This window comes from Motacilla alba, chromosome 4, assembly GCF_015832195.1.
Source record: "Motacilla alba alba isolate MOTALB_02 chromosome 4, Motacilla_alba_V1.0_pri, whole genome shotgun sequence".
Lineage (NCBI taxonomy): Eukaryota > Metazoa > Chordata > Aves > Passeriformes > Motacillidae > Motacilla > Motacilla alba.
Window position 1 is genome coordinate 8,844,309 of NC_052019.1, and position 23,198 is coordinate 8,867,506.

General features: G+C 37.4%; 1 protein-coding gene across 2 annotated transcripts in view; it reads left to right on the top strand.

Moving 5' to 3' along the window:
• Positions 1-23,198, top strand: part of FAM193A (family with sequence similarity 193 member A) — a 77,770-nt gene that overhangs the window by 39,758 nt on the left and 14,814 nt on the right. Inside the window, exons 6-15 of one of the 2 annotated variants that reach the window (XM_038134206.1) lie at positions 203-437; positions 3,653-3,777; positions 8,085-8,229; positions 12,922-12,999; positions 14,572-14,684; positions 14,838-15,080; positions 16,985-17,138; positions 17,237-17,416; positions 20,231-20,482; positions 22,467-22,665. In XM_038134206.1, the coding sequence (XP_037990134.1) occupies positions 203-437; positions 3,653-3,777; positions 8,085-8,229; positions 12,922-12,999; positions 14,572-14,684; positions 14,838-15,080; positions 16,985-17,138; positions 17,237-17,416; positions 20,231-20,482; positions 22,467-22,665 (1,724 nt within the window). The remainder of the gene's footprint in view (positions 1-202; positions 438-3,652; positions 3,778-8,084; positions 8,230-12,921; positions 13,000-14,571; positions 14,685-14,837; positions 15,081-16,984; positions 17,139-17,236; positions 17,417-20,230; positions 20,483-22,466; positions 22,666-23,198) is intronic. The other variant, XM_038134207.1, reaches the window with a different exon arrangement.

Genomic DNA, 23,198 nt, shown 5'->3' on the forward strand with positions numbered 1-23,198 from the left:
ACACAGGAGCTCAGTCCCATATGTGTAGAGGTAGGGGACTGGACTGTTCTCTGAGATTTAAAGTAGTTCTCTAAACCTGAGCCACTGAGGTTATTTTTGAAGAGGATAATGGTAACTGGTAAATACTTCTAGGAAAATGAAAACTGTTGATTACATGCTCTCTTTTTCTTTTCTTTCTGTCCCAAATATTGTAAAAATAAAGGCTTTGTGAAAGAGATCCATACCAGCTTTACCAACGGTTGGAGCAGCAAGCTAGGGAGTACGTGCTGGAAATGAAGGTTCGTCTGCTCAGACACCTGTCCCTGGGATCGAAGGTTGCGTCGACGCTGGCGACAGAAGGGCCACCCCAGGCACAGCAGTTCATCTCACTCCTGCTTGAAGAGTACAGTGCACTCTGTCAGGCAGCCTGTACAATCAGCGCCTTCCTAGTTACTCTGGTAAGACTGAAAAACCAGCCTTTGTGCTCCTGCTTGCCAGGACTGATGCTGACAGAGTTATTTCTGGGCTCTTTCAGGTGTCTTCTGTGGTTGTAAGTTGTAAGGTTCTTTTTGTGTTTGTCCCTGGAGACAGGGAGATTCTGAAAATGCAGTAAATATTCAGAAGTGTGGAATAGGCATTTCATACGGTGGCTTGATTAATTTTTTTTTTTTTGTTCACAAAGAAAAACGTGGGATGTTGTTTGTGGCACTTACTCTGAAACAAATCTTTAAGCAGATTTACAAAATAATAGATACCCTAATGTGGAAAACACTTTTCTGGTTATCTTTAATGGTATCTTCACAACCATGATTAAGTGACGCCAACTTCTGTGTGTAGCACTAACTTAAATTGTTTCCACAACTTTTCATTTGCAATCTAGGATGGCTGCTTGAAGAGACTGTGTTGCCTCAGACCTAATCTGCTATGTAATTTATTATTTCTAAGGGTTTACCTTTAATACTTTTTTTTGCCAGCTGATTGTGATGTTAGATTTAGGATTACATTTTTGGGTATAAAATAGGCAGTAGCCTTAAAAATTTCTTCTTGAGTAACTGTCCATCAGGTGAGTAATACCATAAACAAATTCTATAATTCTATTTGTTTAAGGCCTTAGAAGGTTATTAGTCCTGTTTTGTTATTAATCCTTTCTTGTACATCCTTTGGTAATGTTGTCATCCTGCCCATCCCTTTTCTTGTGTAAGCTCTGTGCAAGGAGGAAAAAAAAAAAGTGGCAAAAATGGGGAATTCAGATTTTATTGCCAGTTAGGGTGCAAGTGACTGTCTGGATGGGTAAAGAGAGGAAAAAACAGATGGGACATACACTGTGATGGCCACAGGTGAGGATATAAAGTGGAGAGGAAGCAGAGTTTCATTACTGAGGTAGGGCTGTCAATAAAATTAAACTGGCAAAGCAGGAAAATGTTTCTTCTAAGAAACTTGAGCATATCTGATGGGGTTTTTTTTGTTGTCTATGCTCTGTATTTGCTGTTGTCTCTATTATCTTTCCCAGCTTTATCACTTAGATACAGACATGAGGTCGCTGCTATCTCCTGTTTATTGGCTGCTTTTAACAGTCACTGAGTTTCTAACAAGGTGCTTGAGAGAAGGTTGCTCTTGAGGTTGGTTTGCATTGCAGCTTGTTCAGCTGTAAAGCAAATGGTTTGCAGTGCACCTCAGCTTTCTCAAAGTGGATCTGCCAATAATGAACCCATTAATGCCAGAATTACATAGCTGATCAGAAAATAACCATTGTATACCTTATTTTTCTGGCAATTACTGTGAACTTGAAGTTATGAAAACTGGTAGGTATGGGAGATGGAAATAATAGCCATGAGAAAACAGAAGATAATTGAACTCCCTAGTCAACCCCTTTCCTGACAAAATTGAAATAAAATTCTTCCCCTCTTTTAAAGAATGAAGCATAAGAAAACACAAAATATGCCAGATTTTTCTTGTCTTTTTTCTTTCTGCAGCCCAGTCAGTACTGAAAACATCTTTCTACTAAGCTGTGATCTTAAGAAACTGAAATGTGAGAATGTAGGATACTGTCTCTTGTCATACATTTCTTAGATTTATTAAATCACCTTTTTGTTAAATTGTAGTATGTCACAGCTTGCAGTACAGGTAGTAGGGTCAATAGTCTTTTCAGTGTGCGTGGATGTTGCCTCTCAAGATACCAGTACACTATGGAAGAGGGAGTCTTTTCAGCTGAAATACATGACAGGCAGCCAAGATCTCTAAATTTATTGCTGCCTTCCTTTTAAGGATGAAAGCTTTGCATGTAGTGTACTGTATGAAGGCAAATAATGCCTTGAACCTCCACCTGTGAGAAACTGATTTCTCAATGAAATCCTGAATAGTTGTCCTGCCTTTCAAAGGAATTCATCTGACTTCAGTAGCAGGAACTGAAGCTTTGTGCCCCACCAATGCAGGGAATGACAGATTATACTGACAGCAATCTGGAAAGACTCTGGTCAGTACAGAAGGGCCCTCCAGTGCACAGCATACAGACTAGGGAAGAAAACTTGCCTGATGGTTCTTTGTGAGAAATACCATAATCTGCACAAACTGGTACACAAGAGTTTGTAGATAAGCGTTGATTGTTTTGTTCACAGTGTAATATGGGAATTCCTTAAGAAATCAGCCTTAGTGAACCTCGAGAAATTACTAGCATTTTATAGAAATAGAAAATATTTTGAAGGTATAATACTCAAAAGAAAAAAGTACACATCTTGTGCAACTCAAAAAGCCCGCCACCCACCATTCTTAATAATGATACTTTGAACTTAATAGGTTTTTTTTAATGCTGATAGTCTTGTCTTCAGGTATGATATAAATATGTTTGGTTGGGTTTTTTTTCTAACCCAGTGTTATTAACAAAACTTGAAAATTCCACAATATAATGGTGTTTCTGGGTGCTTGGAGTTAGAGTACTTAAGGCCCATTTGCTGATCTGAGAGCCAGAATGCTTGCATTTAATTCTGCTGTGTGGTTGAGTCCTGGTATAGAAAACCTGCATACTGCTGGCTATATGTAGGAAAACTTGCTGCCTTGAAAAGTATATTATACATGTTTTGAATTCTTGTGTTTTAATGATAATAGTTTTAAGGTTTAGCTCTTGAAATTACATACAATTATGTGTTAAATAACCTCAGATATAAAAATGTTCTGCTGACCAGAGAAGTAAGCTGTTGGTCTTATCTGTTAAGAGAACTTCATTCTTTAAGCTATAGTTGGGGAGAACTGTTTATTTGATTCTATGTCAGTTTTGAATAAAGATTATAGGTTGACATTGTATATGTGTCTTATACTAGATTCAAAAAATTGAAAAATAATCATAAATAGATAATTGTTTGACAAGAAAACTTGAGAATTACAGGTTTAGCTCATAAAATGCATCTTTTGGTGCAGAAATTAAAGGGAACTTCAAATAATGTAGACTGTTTTTTTTTCTTAAATTAATGACAATTTAGAAGGAATGATGCTATGGTTATTTAAGACATTAAAAATTTTTTCAACTCTGAGGGTTTGGGTTTTAAAACTGCATAAGATCTGAGCTGGTTCATACAGCCTGTAGGTTGGAGATTAGACTTTTTAAAAAATTCTTGTCTTATACAGAATTTTGGGTTTTTTCCTTAATCCTGGTTTATTTCTGGTTGTTTTATCATTATAGGAAAATGAACATTTGAAGAAATTTCAGGTGACGTGGGAATTGCACAACAAGCATCTGTTTGAAAATTTGGTATTTTCTGAGCCACTCCTGCAGAACAGCTTGCCGACGCTGGTGTCACAGCTAAGGTAGAGTTTAACTTTTGTTTTGTGGTTTCAAGCAGAAATGAAAACCCATGTTTGCAACCACAGCATTAAAAAAAACAAAAAACAAAAAACATGCTGCTACAATTGAATTGGTAAAAATCTTTGTGGATCTCTTTTGAAAAGAGTGTTGTTGATTAAGCAGGCTGCTATCATAACTTGCTGGTCAGAAGAATTACAACCCTAATTTGTTTAGGTGTAGGTTACTCAGTAAAATGCCAACATCCTCTGTAAATACTGATGGTATGACTGAATAGTACTGTTATCAAGCATTGCTGCTGTTTCTACAGCTCTAGAAGCTTATTAAAGCCTCATTACCTTCTACTTCCCATAGTGCACAGAACTGAATTTGAAGTTTTAAGCCATCTTTTCACTGGAGAAACCCCTTTGCTGTAAGCTTGTAGGTCTCATGGCTTTAAAGCTCCTGAGGCATTAAATTGTATATTTTCTTAGTAGGGTTGCTCTGCTTGTAATTTGTGTACTGCCAAAGTGTTTGGATTTTCCAGGGAAGAGGTATTAATAGAAATTTTCTTTAACCTAAGTCTGAACTACAGTCATGAGTAGTTCATGTTGACCTCTCAGTCTTGTTTGTGATGAAGACACATTTTTGATCTGTGTATATGTGGTTTAAAGGTATTGTCTTGGGTAATTCTCCATGGTGCAAGAGCAGTTTGACTAATTCTGTTACAAGAGATGTTGTGCACAGTGAATCAAAAAATTTCTTTTGAGTCCTCCTTTTGGTAGTAGATACTAGAAGGGAAAAAAGAAGAGACAAAAAAGTTGAATTGTTGCTAGGCTCAGCAAGAAGTCTAAGGTCCCTCATAAGTTACCTGATTTGTTTAGATGAAACTGGGTTGATATAAAAAGCCTTTCTCCCCCTGCCCCAACAGCTGATTTTGTTGCTGTGTTCAACAGCATGTAAATTGTGTATTTTTCCAGTGATCTGCAGCTTCTTTTTCTGTGAGCATCCTTCATCATGTCCATGCTTTTTGACAAGGCCTCTCTATATGACTTTACTCCAGCAATCCTGACTATATGAAAATATTTATATTGCCTTTATTTGCAGAACTGAGAGTGGTCTGAGTGAGCCTTATGGTTATTTCTTAACAAAAGCATTTTTCATTTCCTGTTTTTGTTCTGTGCTACTGCAATTAAAGTCAGAGCAACTGACTTTAAGTCAAGTTGTGTTTCTTCTGTCACTGTAGTGACAGCCATCTTCAAAGCTTACAAATATGATGAAATCAGAATCTCTTCCCACAGGATTTTCTTTTCCAGTGCATTTATGTTTTCTAGGTAGTTTATGTGAAACACCCTTGAACTTACAGTTTTGACTAGTTTGGTTGACATGAATAATTTTCTGACAGGAAAGGTTCAGCACAAGCTTCCCATTTCTAGATTATTTAGTGTAGGTCTTGTTTTTCTTTTATAAACATAGATTTTCTTTGTGTTCGTGGTCTTTGAGGATTTTATTGTTGCGTCCTCTGTGTCTTGAAGTGACAGAATTAGATTTCTCTGGGAAGGATATGTTTCTGCCTTCCATTGGAAATTAGTGGAGAGCTGTTCCATCCCAGAAACCTCACATGGAAAAGCAGGGATCAGCCTAGTCCTCTGGACATTTGGTGAACAGAGCATCACTTACGTGCAGTTGAGAAAGTATTGCCAGAATTACTTTACAAAGAGCATTGGCCTCATTATTTTCTCTTCCTGAAGAGAAATGTGAAATGACATTTTGACATCTCAGCTTTGCTTAGATTTTGTTAGTTCATCCTTTCTTTCATGCTTTGCTTAAATGACTAAATTTTTTGTGTATCTCTGGCTTTTTCAAAAAGGTGTTCTGTGGTTAGTTCCAAGGATGCTTATCAGATGTCAGACCAGAAAAGGTGTTCATAGAGGGAAGGTTAAACAGAAGCCTTGTGGGGATGGAGTTTGCTTAACTGATACAAGATCAGCTGTGTCAGTATTCCACAGCTGACAGGGGACATCTGCTGGGGTAAACTACCAGGGTCTTCATGTGCTGCTGGGGTAAACTACCAGGGTCTTCATGTGTCGTGTCTTGTTTGGCTACATAGTCAGCATCTGTGGCTTGTTTAGGAGGCAGCTCTGCTGCACAGTCTGCAGACCAGCTGTGAGGGCTGTCCATGGCTTAGCAAGAGTTAATTAGTCAGCAGGGCTTCTAGGTCAGCCACAGTATCTTGTAAGGATGTATTTTCATAATGAGTGTTTGAGGAAATCCAGTTCTTTCAAAGGTCAGTGGGTAGTACTTCCTGATGAAGGTGTCAATATGAAGAGTTTCTTAGAGATTAAATGATATTGATTGGGTTAAGATGCTTCTGATGCTTCTGATTACATGCCCTCTGAATTCACCACACTGCTTTATTGGGATGTGGTGACTGATGAAGTGAGCGATATTTGGGGCTTCTCTGTCCCCTTTGGTTTTCCAGCATGGGATGGGACAGTGGTGAGGATATTTGCAGAGCTTCAGTTAAATGCCATTGTCCCAAAAAATTGTGTTCCTGATCAAAATATGTAGGCATACAGTTTGTCAACAGGTATGCTTGGAAATCTCAGTTACTTTAAAGTGAGCAATTCTTGTTAAATTTTACGTATGTGTTATACTTTTTATTACCTTTGTTTTTCCTGCAGTTGAGGAACATATTGCACCTCTGTTTAGAGGACTGAAATGTTAACTAAATTGTTACTTTATACTTGTCTTGGGGAGGGGTGAAAGTGTATTTACTAGGATCACATTACTCAGACTCACAATAAAAAATTGAAGTGTAAATGCTGTTGCATTTCTAGTACAAATTTTTTAAAATTGGGTTCTTTTGCTTCTAACTTGAGCATATTTTAAGAAGTATTTTGTGTTCAACTGCTTTGTGAAAGAATAGTACTAGTCAGAAGCAGTTATGAGAACAAATTACTGATTTTTATGTAGCAGGGATCTAATTTTCACATAATTACATCATACTAGAAACAGGGGCTCCAAAAAAGTAGTAAGTTGTGCTCTAGTAACAGGAGTTGACAGTGTTTGCACTAATAGTAAGAAAGTGTTGTATCATGAAGGCACTGTATCCATCAAAGCTTCTTTTTGTATTCTTCAACCCATGGACTTCCCAGGTTTTAATATGCAGAGTTACTTGTGCACCCTTCTTAAGTGGTTGTGTTGCAGGTTCTGGGCAAAACCAGCAAAACAAATTTGAATTTATTGACAAATTCACTCTATCAGCTGTAACTTTGTGCTTACTGAGTTTTCTCTTTGCTCAGCTCTTCATTATGCTTAATTGCCAAGTTAAGGGGTTAGTTCTTTGCCAGGTGACAGGCAGGACTATGTGCTTCTGAGGTTGGGTTGACATCCTATTGCAATGAAAATCTGTAACCTCCCTGAAATGCTGGAACTGGGTTTAAATATCACATTTTGTGATGTTTCAATTTTGGTTTTTTTTTTTGTACTGGCTTTGATTGCTACACAACCTCTGTGACTAATTAATTATCACACAGTTTCTCCTTAATTAGAGTAGAAAAATGTTGTAAAGCTTCAGTTTATTTGTGTCACTTGACAGGTTATTACAATTCAGTGTGGTTTAAGCACATGCTATTGAGTAGAATCTTTTATTATTTGCCAAGTCACTGTATTGGGAGTTGGCATATTTACTTGAGATGCATTATGCTGTGAAAGATGCAGCAGTAGGAAGGGGGTAAGTCTGTCTCCTATTTCTGGGGCTCCTCACAGACACAGTCAGCAGTTACTGGCATACCCATGTTGTGAATTCCATGCTGCTCCAGTGATAGTAGATAACTGCTTGTATCTCACTTGCCTCATTCTACAGCACATTTCCCACCTGGAGCTCCAGCTCATCTAGTATTCTTTTTAGCACTGGTCATGAGAGTTCTGCCTAACAAGCTTCTGGCTTTTTTTTTTTTTTTTATTATGTAGCTCTGCAGTGGATAGTCAACATGTATATTTAGCCCATAGAATTTGGAAGGATAAATATATCAAGCAACAAAATTTGAACAAATAGGTTTGTCATCTGGTTCTCATGGGAAAGAGGCTCTAGCAATGTGGCACTTCCCACATTATTGCTATTGTTGGTTACAGAAGATTGGAATAAGCAGGGTTTGGATATTTTTTAAAAAACTCCTAAAATACTCAATTTTTGGGATACAAGCAGCTCTGTGGGCCTAAGTGTGTCAACAATCACATTTTCACAGCATTCTTTTTGGCTGGCAGATCTTAAAAGTGTGATTCTTCAGTGAAATGTCTCTTCTGTAACAAGTGCTATTTGAACTTTTAGGCTTGGAACGACACATGATTCCTGTAGTGAAGATATGTACAGTACCTTGCTACAAAGGTATCATCAGCTGGAACAGGAAATGGGCCAAGTTGCTGAAGCATGGCTTGAATGCCAGAAAAGAATAGATGATTATGTTGATGAACAGGTAAGAGTCATGCAAACAGTCTCAAGACTGATTATATAGGGAGCAGCCCATGCAGGACTGTGCCTTCAGTGAAGAGTAATTTCTTGGGTATTTTTATCCAGGACTTTGAAGCAACAAAATGTAACTTTTTTTCATTCATGTTAGTCATCCGCAGTAGAAAAGAAACTTAAAATACTTGAACTTAAAATACTTAGTGGTGATTGTACAATGACATATTCAAATTGTTGAAGCAGATTGTTGTGTTCTTGTTTAGAGATGGTCTTTGAACATTTTATAAATATGTTAGCCAGTAAATGAGCCAAAGGAAATAAAAATAACCCGTTCCACAAAACCCCTTAAGCTTTCAAAATAATAAGTGCACTAAATGAAATCCAGAGGAAGAGGTAGATTTTGAAAATTACTGCATGTTTCATAGTGTCATGGTGATCATTGTACAGTAGTCTAAATGGAAACTGCAATTTGTCTCAGTGCATAAATATTTGAGACCTCTGAAGCAGTCCTTTAATCAAGTATATGATCTGATAGTTTATTCTTCTGGATTTGTGATACATTTCAGAGAATAATCATGTTATTGTGCTGAATCCTACATTGCTGAGAGCTTAATTTTCAGAAAAATAGCTGTTTATTTTGCAAGTGGCTGTTTATACTCTTCAAAAATTTCTCCCGTGGCTTTTGCCTCATGCTCAAAAAAAAAATTTTTTTTAAAACACCTCAGGAAAAGAGTGAGTATCTGCTTAGTTCAATCCTAAGTGTTCAAGAAGAAAAAATGTCTTGGAAATACAACTTGAAGATAGAGAATTCTATAGAAATTGCCTTCTATTTTGAAGTTTTATGAGCAGTAGGAACATGGAGAGCTAATTTGAGTTTCAGTAATACTGTGTTGTTTCTATAGATGACAAACGTACTTTAGTCTTATGATACACTGTAAATGTCCTTCAGAAGTCATTCCCTGTGTTGAAGATTTAAGTGAACTTTTACCATGTATTCCAGTGCCTTAACGATTGAGACAGGATATAACGAATTTTATTTTTAGAGTTCACTCTGTATTTGGGGACTGCATCTGTGAGTTTTGAGTTTAAAAGTTTTCTCTTGGTCTGGCTGCTTTTGCACACCTAAACTTTTGATTGCAGCTCAGTTAAATGTCATCACCTCACATTTTATGTTATTAGAGGTCACAGTGTCAGGGTGTCAAGGCTGTCTGATATTGCCTCTCTAATAAGAAAGGAGCCCACTTCACTGCCATCATTCTGCTATTTTTTTTAAATGGCATTGCTGTAGAGTCACATGCATATTTGGTTTCTGACTGGTTGTTCTGCACCACTTGATAATCAGCTCTTAACTGACCTGTCTTTTTATCAAGTGACCATGCAGCTGCCACACGTCCTGTCTTTGTAGCATTTTTTAAATTTGCTCAGTGAAGCCTGTATCCTATGCAGACAGGCACTCTTCTCCCAGTTGGGGAATTTAATGTGATGACTTATTTCCTAATGACCAAAAGTACCTGCAATGATGAGGGACTGTGTAGGGGAAAGAATTGTAAAACTTAAACCCTCAAATTTTAAAGCAGATAGTCATATTTACATTGGTATTTATTTGTAGGAAAAAGCATTTTCACAGTCATGCCTTAAACCCTGTGTTGGTGATAACCTGTGCTTATACTCTCTTGATCAAAAATGCATTATTCATTATAACCATCATACCTGAATTTGCAGTGATATTTTTGTCAACAAGGTAGAAATCAGAAAGCCCAGCTGCTATGGAAACTGTGGATCATTCACTTCACAGTGAATGCATGTTCATTAGTTGCTTGCTTCTTGGCTCAACAAAATTGTGAGGTTTTCTTGGTAGTGTTTGAAAAGTTAAAAAGGAAAGGAGATTTAAGAATGGTTCTCACTTATGTATTGTGGAACTACACCCAAAGCAGCCCATCAGCAAAGAAATTGATGGACCCTCCACTATAGTATGTTATGTTACTTATTGGTAAAAAAAGAGATTAGCTCTTGCAAGCAATACAAATATTAATTGTTTAGGACTGTGTAAGATAGCTGTGTCATGCACAGACATAACTTAATACACTAGTGGGTCATGTGTGTATGCTGTGATAAAGTTTAGAATGATCTGTATCAGTGTCTGTATTAATCATATGTTAAATCTGAGGAAAATCTTTGGAGTATCTTGAGTACAGAGGAGTTTTAAGTGTATGCAGCCTGTACATCCAGATTCTAATTTCCTTACCATACTTACACTACATTTACCTAGGTGGTCCTGGGTTATTTCAACAAGTAATGACTAGACAGTCACGTGTGCTTCGTGGCAAAGGATTTCCTTTTTTTGCTTCCTTTTTTATTATAGTTTTATTCTTTTAACTGAAATGCTTTTGCCTAGGCAGAGCTTCTTGTTTGTGTCTCCATATTAATGTGCGATTTTTATTTTTTTTAAAGTCCTGGTCAACTTAATAGACAAAATAATATGGGCATAAATTGGTTTTTGTCTTTACGGTGGCTGTGTAGATAACTGAAGCAATTGTTATTTTTGTATGCTGAGAGTTTGTGATTGGAGGAGGTTTTTTTGTTATTTCTAGTGAAATAGTCTAGGAAAAGAGATTCACACATGAAATTTGGGAAGATCAAGTGTGCGATTTACATTTGGTGCAGACTTTAAAATTTGGAAGAAACAAGCATCCTGTGATGTATGTATGGACATCAGAGTTTTCACAGATGATTTAATGTTATGTTTCTATTCTGACCAGGCTGCTGGCTTCGTTCTTGATTAAATCCGTTTCAGAATGGAAGAATACTTATTCACCTGTCTGTCTTGCTTGTCTGATGGAGCTCAAATACTTTTTAGCCTCAAATAAATAGGGAGGAAGGAAGAGGGTGGTAGTGACCCCCTCTTCTCTACTGGGCAGTGTTAATAACATTTTCAGTCCAGATGTACAAGACTGAAGTGTAAATTTTTTCTTCTGATGGCATTTGAATTTATCTCGCACTCCCTAGCAGAGTTCTTGGGCATGATTCATGTGGTTTGCATTGCAGCTGCTTTGCTCTGGTGAAATAAATATTCACTGGGGAAAAGAAAGGAGGGAGAGAAGTGGGTTTCTATTATTTATGGAATCAATAACTTAAGATACTTGTAGACATAGACTATTGGCAAGGCTGCAAAGGTGGAAGTAGGAAAACTTGAGTGTCAGCTCCTGTTCCCATTAATGCTCAGGTACCAGGCCTTGCCCTGTGCTGTTTGCTGTGACGGTTTCTTGGCAGGCTTGAGCAGGCAGCTCCCAGTTAATGCACTGGCTGTTTTAAATGTCCTTCTCTGGCATTAAAAGTCTTCCCTTACAAAGTGTAGTGAATGGAGATGGCTGACTTTGATGGTGAGGATTCAGGTGTCAGGGCACCCAAACCAGTGAGAGTTGCTGGACTTAAATATAGCTCAAGGGTTCTCAGGGGCTGATAGTTCATCCAGGATGGAATTTCTGATGTTGCTTGCCACAGGATCTGCAGTACCTTTTGTTGTGTCTAGGAAATGGTTTGAGTGATTACAGAATATTTTGTGGGTGTCTTTTTTTTTCTTATTTTTTATAAACACATGGACGTGGTAAACTCATTTTTTGGTGTTAGTGTTATCTCACTGGAGCAAAGGAAATCCAAATCCACAGTAGTAATTAAAATATGATGCTGATAGTTTCAAAAATTAATTAGGCAGATTTTTTCCACTTAATACTGCTTCAGATCCCTAGCTTAAAATTTCGTCTTCCTAAGTAAATAATGATAATAGCTTAGTAGTGGGACTTTAAATTTTATCAAGTATGAATTTCTGGAGGCATGCTTTTGAAGATAAAAAGTGTTGCTAATGGTATAAGCTAGTGGTCTTTGGCTCACTAACCTATTTTATGAAGCAATCTCCCATATTATATGAAGTGATAGATTATGATTATTATTATTTAGGTAAATTTTAATAAATACCTGTAAAAGATAACCCAGGTAGTTGTTTTTCCTCACTGATGAAGTAATGCTGTTAGAATGTTGTACGGTACGATAGGAGGAGTTTTGTTCTTGCATTTTGTTGTGTTAGAGTTCATGAAAGCTTTTGTGTTCCCTCTATTTATTTAATAAATCAGAAAAATATCATTTATGTACAAAAAGCTATGGACTTCTATGTTCATTTATGTTAATATGATTTGAGAGACAAGCAATTATAAAGTATTTTTCCAGCCTTAGATAAATCAAGGGGCATGAAAAACTTGATGAATAAATAGTGTTAGTCCAGGTCACTACTTTTGATTCTTTTGACTCTTTGGCTGATTAGTTCCACGTGTGGGGCTTCAGGGTTTACACCTGAGCCTGCACTGGGGCCTTGCTGGAAGTCCAGTATCTCTAGATTTTAATGGATTGCAGTGAATCTGAGATAATTTTTTATCAAAAATATTATCAAACTATTTAATGAAAAGAAATATTAACATAAGGCGTAACAGTGGAAAAATCCAAGTGAAAAATCATGTAAATAAATATAAAATCTTTTGTTTAAGTGACTCAAATTATTAGCAAATAAAACACATTTCATATTGACTAAGTGTGTAAGTACTTGCAGAGTAGTATAGATAAGCTAGGTTAAATGAAACAGGCCAATAGACAACAAAGTAGGTTTTCTATTGTGAAATCAATCAATTTGAGTTTTCCTCAAATTCTGTTTTAGATGGCCATGAAAACAAAACAACGCATGCTAAAGGAAGACTGGGAATTTTTTAAACAGAGGCGTTTTATTGAAGAGCAGGTAGGATTTTTTTTTCATACCCTTCTAAGTTATACTAATGCTGCACATATATTTGTAAAATGCAAACATGAGTGTAGTATGTTGTACTAGTTTTGTGCAATCTAATTCTGCAACTATGCCAGGCATGAAATTTGCTCAGTTAACATACAGAGAAGTGAGATTCAAGAAGAGCAGGTAAAAGTATGTAATCTCAGTTGCTACAAGGTAAAACATAAATGCAATAGTCTTAGGACTGAATGCCAGGTGTTTAAAATCTTTGAAAAAAAGTGGAATTTTTGTTGCCTTAGAGTGGGATCCAAAACAGCCAATACATTGAGTGTGGAGCTGTCTTGACATACATGGTAGGCAATACTGTGCTTAAGAGTTGAACAAATGCCTCTGTGTGTGGAGGAGTATGAGTCTCAGTGTCAGGGCAGGTGATTCCACCTGTTGGAACTCTGGAGATAGCTCCTGCAGTTATTTTTTGGGGAAAGGGCTGAGCAGAACTGTGTTCCTTTTTTTAAGCTGTAACCAGAGAGGGGCCAGTAAAAATTTCTACTTTAGTCTAAAACTGCTGTTTAAGACTCAGTACTCTCTTCTGCAGCCTAGAAGTGTTCAAGTGTGCATCATGCTTTCCATAAGAGTACAGTGGGCTTCGGATAGAGCCAACTCTGGATGGAGAACCTCTCCGTTCCTGTACCAGTATGCAGAAAGAAACGCTAGTCATGAGCCAGAGAGAGTATGATAGTACATTTTAATAAACTTAAGTTTAAGCTTAAATTGGCAATGTCTCAAAGCAGTCAGCAGTAAGTACTTTTTCCTATAAGGAACATAAGCCTGTGTTAACCATGTATTCAGAACATCTGGTGTACAGGTCTCCTCAGAGGTCTTGAGGAAGAATCCTCTTTTTCCTTGATCCTAATTGGCCTTAAGTGAGCTGTAAGACCATGGCTGCTTAGGTAAGGATCAGGTCTGGACATCTATAGAAGTGGGAGCTTAGGCACATCCTTGTTTAACCTAAGGCTTGTAGGTATCTAATGAAATTAGGTGCTTTCAGGATTAGGCCTCTGCCAGGTGGAGATTATTTGAATTGTATTTTTTCACTAATGCAGTCAAGTCCTGTTTTGGGCTGCTACTCTTGACTCCGTACCATTGTAGCTACCAAATTAGTCCTGAATTTTTTTTCATTCACAAGTTAAGAGTCAGTTTGCTTTCCCCATTTGTCAGCAGTGTCCTTTTGTACATATCATGAAACAAGACACAAACTGCTAAAGTTCAGGATGCATCAGCAGAAATACAGTGCAAGATGTACACATGAATGAGTCAAGGAGACGGACTTGTCCACTTTCCTATTTCATAGTAGAGACAGACTTTATTTGAAGAGTATTGATGCCAAATGTTTGTCATTTGTAACTTGGAACTTCCTTTTTGTGATCAAAACACCATCTTCGTGGGATTATTCTGAATTATTCTGCTTTTAAATTATTTTGCCCAAAGAACCTTTTTTGATTATGTAACTTGTCATTATGTGCCATTGAATTTTTAACGGGAAAACTTGCGCTACTAAAACACTGCTTTTACCATTTACTTCAGCTTAATAACAAGAAAGCACTATCTGGGGAGAACAACTTCACAGACACAATGAGACACATGCTGTCATCACGTTTGAGCATGCCTGACTGTCCCAACTGTAATTATAGAAGAAGGTGAGCTGATGTTTTTAGTATGAAATCATAATAAATCATTACTTTCCTGTTCAAGGAAAAAAGAAATACATTATTGGAACAAAGAGTGTGGTTACTTTAAATAAATGCTAGTTAAACAAGATCATAAAAATCTGTAATTTAATTCTTGAACAGATGTACTTGTGATGACTGCAGCCTTTCACACATTTTAACGTGTGGCATCATGGATTCTCCCATAACGGATGATATCCACATTAACCAGTTACCACTACAAATTGATTCTGCTCCGGATTATTTATCTGAGATCCGCCCACCCAGTATGTCTTCAGCGAGTTCAGGATCTGGTTCCAGCTCACCTATCACAATTCAGCAGCATCCCAGACTCATCCTCGCAGATAATGGTTCTGCACCAACTTTGTAAGTTCCTTTTTCTGTTTTAAATTTTTATAGTGAATTGAGCTTCATCAGGCAAATGACATTGGCAGGCTATCATTATGTAATGCTACTTTTGCCTCAGAAAATTATTTAGTAAGGTACTGTATTCAGCTGGCCACTACTCCAGCTGTATGTTGGGCAAACATAGATATATATATATATATATATATATATATATATATAAAAAGATGCTGTGAGATTTCTGAAACTTCTGCTTGAAGTTTTTGTAGTGTGTGCTTTCTTTGCAATTACAGGGACATCAGATATTGATCTACTTTGGAGCATTGTCTTAAAATGTCTGATTTTCCTAAACTGAGCAAGGGAATTGGCATTCCTTTCTTTGAAGGATCGTCATTTCACATGAATTGCTTTAGTTCCAAAAAAAGCCTTTATTAGATGGCATTTTGGATTGTTGAACCTGTGTTAATATGGCTTGCACCATAAATTTTTGTCCCTATCAGAAGTATCTGCCAGCCAATTTCTTACACTCCAGTCAAAGTCTTTACACATTAGTCTAATGGAGGACTTCCACCCCTTTGTGATTCCAGAGAATTAAAGCTCTTGGTGGGCTGGCTTTTGTACTCAGTATGGATACAGCTAACCAGGAGTCTCCTCTGTTATGTGCTATTCTAAAGCAATACTTCAAAACCCCAATTTGAGTTACTTGCATGGTGGGAGCACTGAAATAATGAAGTACCTGCTGTAGGTGCAGGCAGGGGAATTTGCCACAGTGTTCCGTGCTCATACGCTGTGATGAGCGAGGACAGTGCAGACCTGTGGGATGTTTCTGGTGACCGTCAGTTGCTAAGTTCCATTTCCCCTAAGCATTTATCTACTAACACCAATGGTTTAGTATTTCATTACAGAGCTGTAGTTTCTGAACCCATTCGGGGAGCACTTGAAAACAGCTATGTGTTCTTAAATGTGTACTTTGCAGTTTCTGTAAGCTCTCACTAATTTTGGTGCTGCAATGCCAAAAATTGCTCTGTCTCTTCAGAAGCTAGTTCAGTTGAATCCAAATATTATTTACTGTAAGAAGCCTATTTTTAGGGTAATACCACTGCTCCTTGGGGAAGTGCCATTTTATGTCTCATATTGTCTGCTGTGTTTTGTTTCTTTGTTGCACATTTGAAATATGCCTAATGGTGCCATCATGTAATTAAATTTTGGCTCAGTATTTTATGGAATGCAACAAGATAAAAGTGCACAGTTTAAGAGCTCTTTTATGAGCTCTGGATTATTGTAGCAACATGAACTAACTGATCTCTGCAACACTTCCCTGGAGTGAGTAATTAAATGTGCATGTCCTTTTACTATCTAACTGTTAGGCAAAAAAAAAATCCACTAAGTATTTTAGAGCAGATTCTGAAAAGAATGCAGATGTGGGGTTGTCTATGAACTAATGGCTGTTGAGAAATTTAAAAGCTACTGTGTTGTGTTCAGTGTTCCCTTTTTACTGGTGTGACATTTAACGTGTGAAAAAACTCAAATTTTATGTTGTGGGTTTTTCCACTTAGCAATTTCTATGAAGGTAGCCATTGGCTTTAGGCTTTTTCATCAATATCCTGGAATTATTAATTCCACAGATTTTTGGTCAGAAAACAGTGTTTGAAAAATATTTTACCCAAAATCAGTAGAGAATCTTATTTTCAATTGAGTCTGTCGTTCAGGCATGTGACTGCTACACTGAGTAGGATTATGTGGCACGTTGTTTGATTTTACTTGCTTGAAAAAGTAAATTCAGTTGAACAACTTGGAAGACCATCCATTGACTCCTAATTGGAAGTTTTTACAAGGGATGCCCTCAACTTTATTTCATCTTGGTATTCTAGCTGCTTTCACTATAACTGAGCACTGGGATTTATCTAAGCCTCTTTTCCCCTCAGTGGTAGTGATGATGATGATGTTGCACCATTATCAGCAAAATTTGCTGATATCTACCCACTGAATAATTACGACGATGCAGAGGTTGTAGCCAACATGAATGGAATCCACAGCGAGCTAAACGGCGGCGGCGAAAACATGGCTTTGAAAGATGAGGTACAGCATTTGCAGTGTTGTAGTTTGTTCTGGTTTTTGGATGTGCTCACTGGAGAAATGCTTGTCCTTATTCATGTCCCCATGTTAATGTTGTCCAGTCTCCTCAGGTGAGCAGTACTAGCAGCAGTTCCTCAGAAGCAGATGATGAAGAAGCAGATGGGGAGAGTAGTGGTGAACCACCAGGGACTCAAAAGGAGGAAATGTCTCTGGGAAAAAGGGCATTAAGGAAAGATGAAACAAAAATGGATAGTCCACCACCTTCTTACCCCAGTCAGCAGGTACAGTCGTCTAAAAGCATCTTGTAGTCTTAGATTAATTTCTGAAATGTGGCTGTTGAATGAGATGACATTTACATCATCAATTAATTTTTTAACTTAATATTTTAAGTTGTCAGTAGGTAAGTACAACACCTAAAATAACTAATTGTTACATTGTCGTGTCAAATAATCTTTTAGTCAAAACCTCAAATATGTTAGTTATATTAGAAGTTGCTTCAGGAAAAGAAAAATTATTCCTACCTGCATTAATGAGAAACATAAACTAACAAGCGTTTCTGTTTGGAAGATCAACCTGTCTTTGCTAAATATTAGTGTTACATTATTTGAAATTAATTAGGGTGGGGGGTGGATGTTATGGGTACTTAGTTAACACATATTTCTTTCTTATTGTATTTGAGGATTGCCTTTCCCTGTGTAAACCCCATGTATTTAAATCAGTTGCATGACTTAACAGCATGGGTCTTGGGATGTTTGGTTTGTTTGTTTGTTTTTAATGGTTTGAGATTATGAAGCTCTTGACTGTAAGGTCATCAGACCATCAAGAGAGCCGTACCTGGACTATCTGCTCTGCAAGTAGCAGTGTTTGGTTTAACAGCTGAGCACCAAAGCAAAGGATCCAATGGATTTGTCTCTGTAACCATGAGGATTTCAATCTAAGTTACCCTGCAGCTACAACACAGGCTCACTGCTTTGAGAGAGACTGTCACTTTTATTTCTTCTTATTGCATGAGAGAGTCCATATTGGTGCACCTTTGAGAGCTTAGACAATAATCATCTCCCAGCAGATGTTCTCCTCTGGTTAGGATGTTTTAAGACCTTCCACTGGAAGTATTAAGAGTATTAAACTCATTTTCGTTCAGCAAGTACATAGAGGGTTTCTTCTATGTATTGCTAACCTATGCCATAAAAATTACATGGGGTGAGACCTCTGTCAGACTAGTTTGAAACTGGTGAAGAGATTCAGTATTTGTTGTGGAAAATCAAATTAGATTATGTAAGTCTGCTTGCCTTAGGGAAGCAAACTAAAATGTAAGATAAAAAGATGGATTTGTCCTTTTTATTTTCTTGGAGGAATAAGTATTTTCAGAATGATTCTGAGGAACTCTTAATGACTTTCTTCTTTCAGTCCAGTTCTGATCAGAGCTGAATAGGGTAGTGTGGTATTGAAGTGATCAGTTTCACTTGTACATGTCATGTGAATTTGAGATTTTTTGGCATTATCTCTTGGTTTTGCAAATTTACTCAGTACCTCTATTTCTCTTGGATTTCTTTTCAGTACTCAGTTTGTCAGAATTGGGTTTTGAGTCTCTTCAGTTTGTTTGAAATATTTTTTCCATTTTCATTTGTTAGTAGATTAGTGCTAATTTCTGGATAGTACTGATTTTTTTATTATAAAGGTGAAGGGGTTTTTTTGTTTTCTTTATACATGAAATTAATACAGTTGTATTTGGTTTATGAAATCTGTTATTTGTTAAAATATATCTTGTGTCAAAGGCTATAATGCCTTTAAGTGATAATGATGAGTTACTTTTTTTCTGAGAAGAAGGGATATTTAAGAAGAGCATCCCCTGTCAGTTCTTCTCTAGAAAGCTAATCTTAATGTTACATTTTTGGAAAAATGTGAACTGCCACATTGGTGGAAAAAGGAGAAATTGGGAAGTATTCTTGGTATTGCTTCTGGTAAAATTATGTACCAGTGAAATGTCAGGTGACAGTGGCTGCAAAAAGTAATGAGCTGAAAGGGAAATGGAGCTGCTCTTTCCTGGTCTGCTTTTCTTCTAAAGTCTTGTGACTTGAGAACTTGTGACGTTGTTGTGAGACAGCAGAGGCTGTTGATACCTTGAGATCAGTACAAGATAATCCAGACCAGCCTTCCTGGTCAAAGCAAGATCATCTAAAGAGAGTTGGTCAGCACGGTGTCCAGTTGGGTTTTGAGTACCACTATGAGTGGAGGCTCTAGAACTGCTGTAGGTGTTATGCTCCAGTGTTCAGCCACTGTCACAAATGAGTGGTTTGAGTGCAATTTCCTGTATTTCAGTCTGTGTCCATTGCCTCTGATCCTTTTGTGGGATGCCACTGAGAGGAGTCTGGTGCTGTCCTCTCTGTTCTTCCCTTCCCCACCCAGTCAGGGAACAGACACTGGTAAGATCCCACTGAGCCTCCTCTCTTGAGGCTGAACGTTCCATTCATGAGTGCTCTCGTTCACTCCTTGACAGATGCTCCCATCTTTGTGGTCCTTCCCTGGTCTGACAGCAGTGTGTCCGTGTCTCTCATACTGGGGAGCCTCGAACGGAGCGCTGGTGTCACCAGTGCTGAGCAGAGTGGAGAGATTGCCTCCCTTGACATGCTGTTTGTGCTCTGCCGAATGCAGCTGAGGACTGCTTCCAATTTTATCAGCTAATCAACTCTTACCACTACTTCTTACACCCATTTTTTACATATGCTTGGAAAATTGTGAAAAATATTAATCCCATTAGGTTGTTTCTGTTTATACTGGGGTTTTTGCCTAGTAATGATCGAATACGGTCAAGGTTTGTATCAGTATTTTGCTTGTTGTCACTCATAGTGGACATTAAATCTCTATATGGTATGAAATCTCGGTTTTTAGGGTATTCCTTTAAGTAAGAAAAAGGTTCTTCACTAGTGCTTTTGCTTCACTATGGGACTTTTCTATTGGTACTAGAAAAAAATTGTATGGATGCTCTGAAAATATTAATTGATGTATGCAAAATTAAATAGTACTACTGGTTACTAAGATTTTATGTCCGTTGAATAGATTGAAATTTTAATGGGTTTTGTTGGGGTTTTTTATAGGCTGACCAAGGTCCAAATGCTTGTGAATGTCACGTTTGCAAACAAGAAGCCTCAGGACTAACAGTCTCTGCACTTGCAACTGGACGCCTGCCTGCTGGGCACCAGTTTATGAATCCTGAAAAACCTGCACATCCTGCACTTCATCTTTATCCTCACATCCATGGACATATACCATTGCATACAATTCCTCATCTGCCTCGTCCACTTATCCATCCCACCTTGTACACTGCTTCTCCCTTCACACACAATAAGGTAAGCCTGACCAAGGAGATGGATGCATCCCCATCCCAGGAAAAATAAAACAACACTATAAACCAGCATGACTGAGTATCAGTGAAACAATGAAAAGTTGCTCCAAATTGTGGTTTGCTTGTAATATTTCTTTTGCAAGGAGTCCTGAGGGGCAGGGACTGAGATTCAGAACTGCTAGAAGGTTGTACAGAATGGCTGAGGGTAGTTTTTCATCAGGAAGGCTGATAATGTCTTCACTGGGATTAGAAAGCATGTTGAGTCAAATCAGTCTTGCACGGTGGAAGCAGCGATGGGTCTTCAGTCAGTGTAAGAGAACTAATTAAGTTTTCATTTCAAATGTATCAGAAAAATTTAGAATTCTGCTTTGGCAATAATATTCTGACATTTGTAGTTACATTTTTTGTGAATTCTTTTTTTTTGGTTGGGATTTGTTGGGTTTTTTTGAGCGAACAGAGACATAGGAGTCTTGCTTTATATTTGTAAGGGGTTTTTTGTCCTTCAAGAGAACTTGTGTTTCTGCAGGTTCTGCAAAATTCTTTTGACCTTAAACTCGTAAATAATAAACAAGAGAAAGATGTGGAACAAGAATTGGGACCAAGTGACAGCTTTTCAGAAATATGAGTCAAACCCAAGCATTCCTATTAATGGGGATGTTGTTTCCCATAAGTTTAAAGCAGCTGAACTGTGAGTGCTGCTGAGAGGGGCAAAAAAGCCTCTGTCATTAGGTGCATCTTTGTCCTCTCCTGGTCTGATCCAGTGGTCAAGGTTGCAAGGAGAGTAGAATAATTCACCAAGATTACTCTTACTTGCTCTTTTTGTCCTTGTTAGCATCCACTTTGGGTTTCCCTGTCTCGGGTGTCCCTTCCTTACCTCTGTTCCGTAGCTGCAATGTGCCAGCAACAACCCATGGCTGTTCTTTTGAAACCATGTTAAGTATTTCTTTGCACCCATGTATTTGAATTTTCTTCAGTGCAGGTTATTCCAGCCTCTCCCATGTTCACCATTAGGCAGATAATGAAAATACTTCTTTATAAAAAAGGGACTCTAGGTATTTAAGTAGTTTGTTTGGCCATGAGTTTCATGTCTGAAATGTCTTTGGACTCAACTGATATTTTTTAATATCTTTATCTATAATATCTATATCTAGTTCTGCATAGCTTTTAATTTGCATCAAATCTAGTATAAAAAGAGAAAAAACCTGCTTTTCCTTGGCATTTTTAAAGGTGGCAGTATTTGAATATAATGTTTATGTTGCATGAGGTCTCTGGAAGAAAGGTCATTTTAGAATGTTTGTAAACAATTTCAGCCAGAAGAAATGGGGTGAACCCAACCAACTTGTCTCTATAGAATGAGAAAATATGTGGGGTTTTTTCCTTTTTTCTTTGTTTTTCCTCCCCCCCCCCCCCCCCCCCCCCGCCTTGGTTCTTAAAAGGAAAGAGTGTATTCCTTGCTTGCTAATTTTAAGTTAGGAACCACTTAATACTTGAAAATAAAGGAAGAAAACAATTAACTTTCATTTTATGTGTTTTATTTCTTTTTCTCTTGCCTTTATTTTCAATGCAGAAGTGTTTGTAATCCCTTTTCCCCAGTTGTCTTCTGTGGTAATCATTGTCAGGGAAGATTTGTTTAGGCAGCTTGTGCCTTGAAAGTTCTAAGCAAGTTCTAAATTCATATAAATACTGGTTTTAATTATATATTTACACGACTATTTTTTGAGATTTGGGTATTTTGTGTTCATCAGTTAGTTGATTCTAAAAGCAGTGCTTTGTGAGTGTAAAATATATACGTGTACATACAATCTGTGTAATCTATGCATTATAATTATCAGCAAATCAGCCTTTTTATCTTTCTGGGAAACTGTGTCCGTTGTGGTTTTGATAATGCTTTTCCCAATTAAAACACTATGATTTGAATATTGCTGTTGGAGTGACTGTGCAAGCAAACAGAATATTAATGGGGAAAATACTCTTTGGTTTTTTTGTAGGCATTACCACCAGCTCCAGTTCAGAATCACACAAACAAGCATCAAGTATTCAATGCATCTCTCCAAGATCATATTTATCCAAGCTGTTTTGGGAGCACTCCAGATTGGAATAGCTCTAAATTTATAAGTCTTTGGGGTTCAGAGGTGATGAATGACAAGAACTGGAATCCTGCTACATTTTTGCCTGACACAATTCCTGGTGAGGGTTTGTTACTACTTCACACTGACTAGCTAAAAGCCTTATGTTTTATGTTTCTTCTCAGGAATAGTGGGTTTTATCACCATGGTTTTATAAGATGGGATTCTGGCAGATTTGCTGCCACTTCTACTCCAGTTGGGCAGAAAATTGAAAAATAAATTCTTATCTACTGGGGAGAAGATGCTAAAGGCAAGGCAAGGAATGTGCTGGTTTTCACCTATGGTCATTTTAGAGTTATGTTTTTCTTCACAAGTTTAGTATTGTAAAGGAAAAATGAATAACTTCTAGACTTCTCCACAAAAGCCTGCCTTATTTCTACAGGGTAGTAAGAGCACTGGTAAAAGGCACTGTGTCCTACTCTTATAATGCACACAGATAACCACATTGAGAAAGAGGCATAAATCAAGAAAAAGATTAATTTAAGCCAGGAAGCATTTGGAATTTCTAATGGTTAAAGTGAAAGAGAGTAAAGGCAAAATCTTTTCATTCACATCCTAGCAAATACTAAAAAGCTTTTTTTATTTTATTTGCCA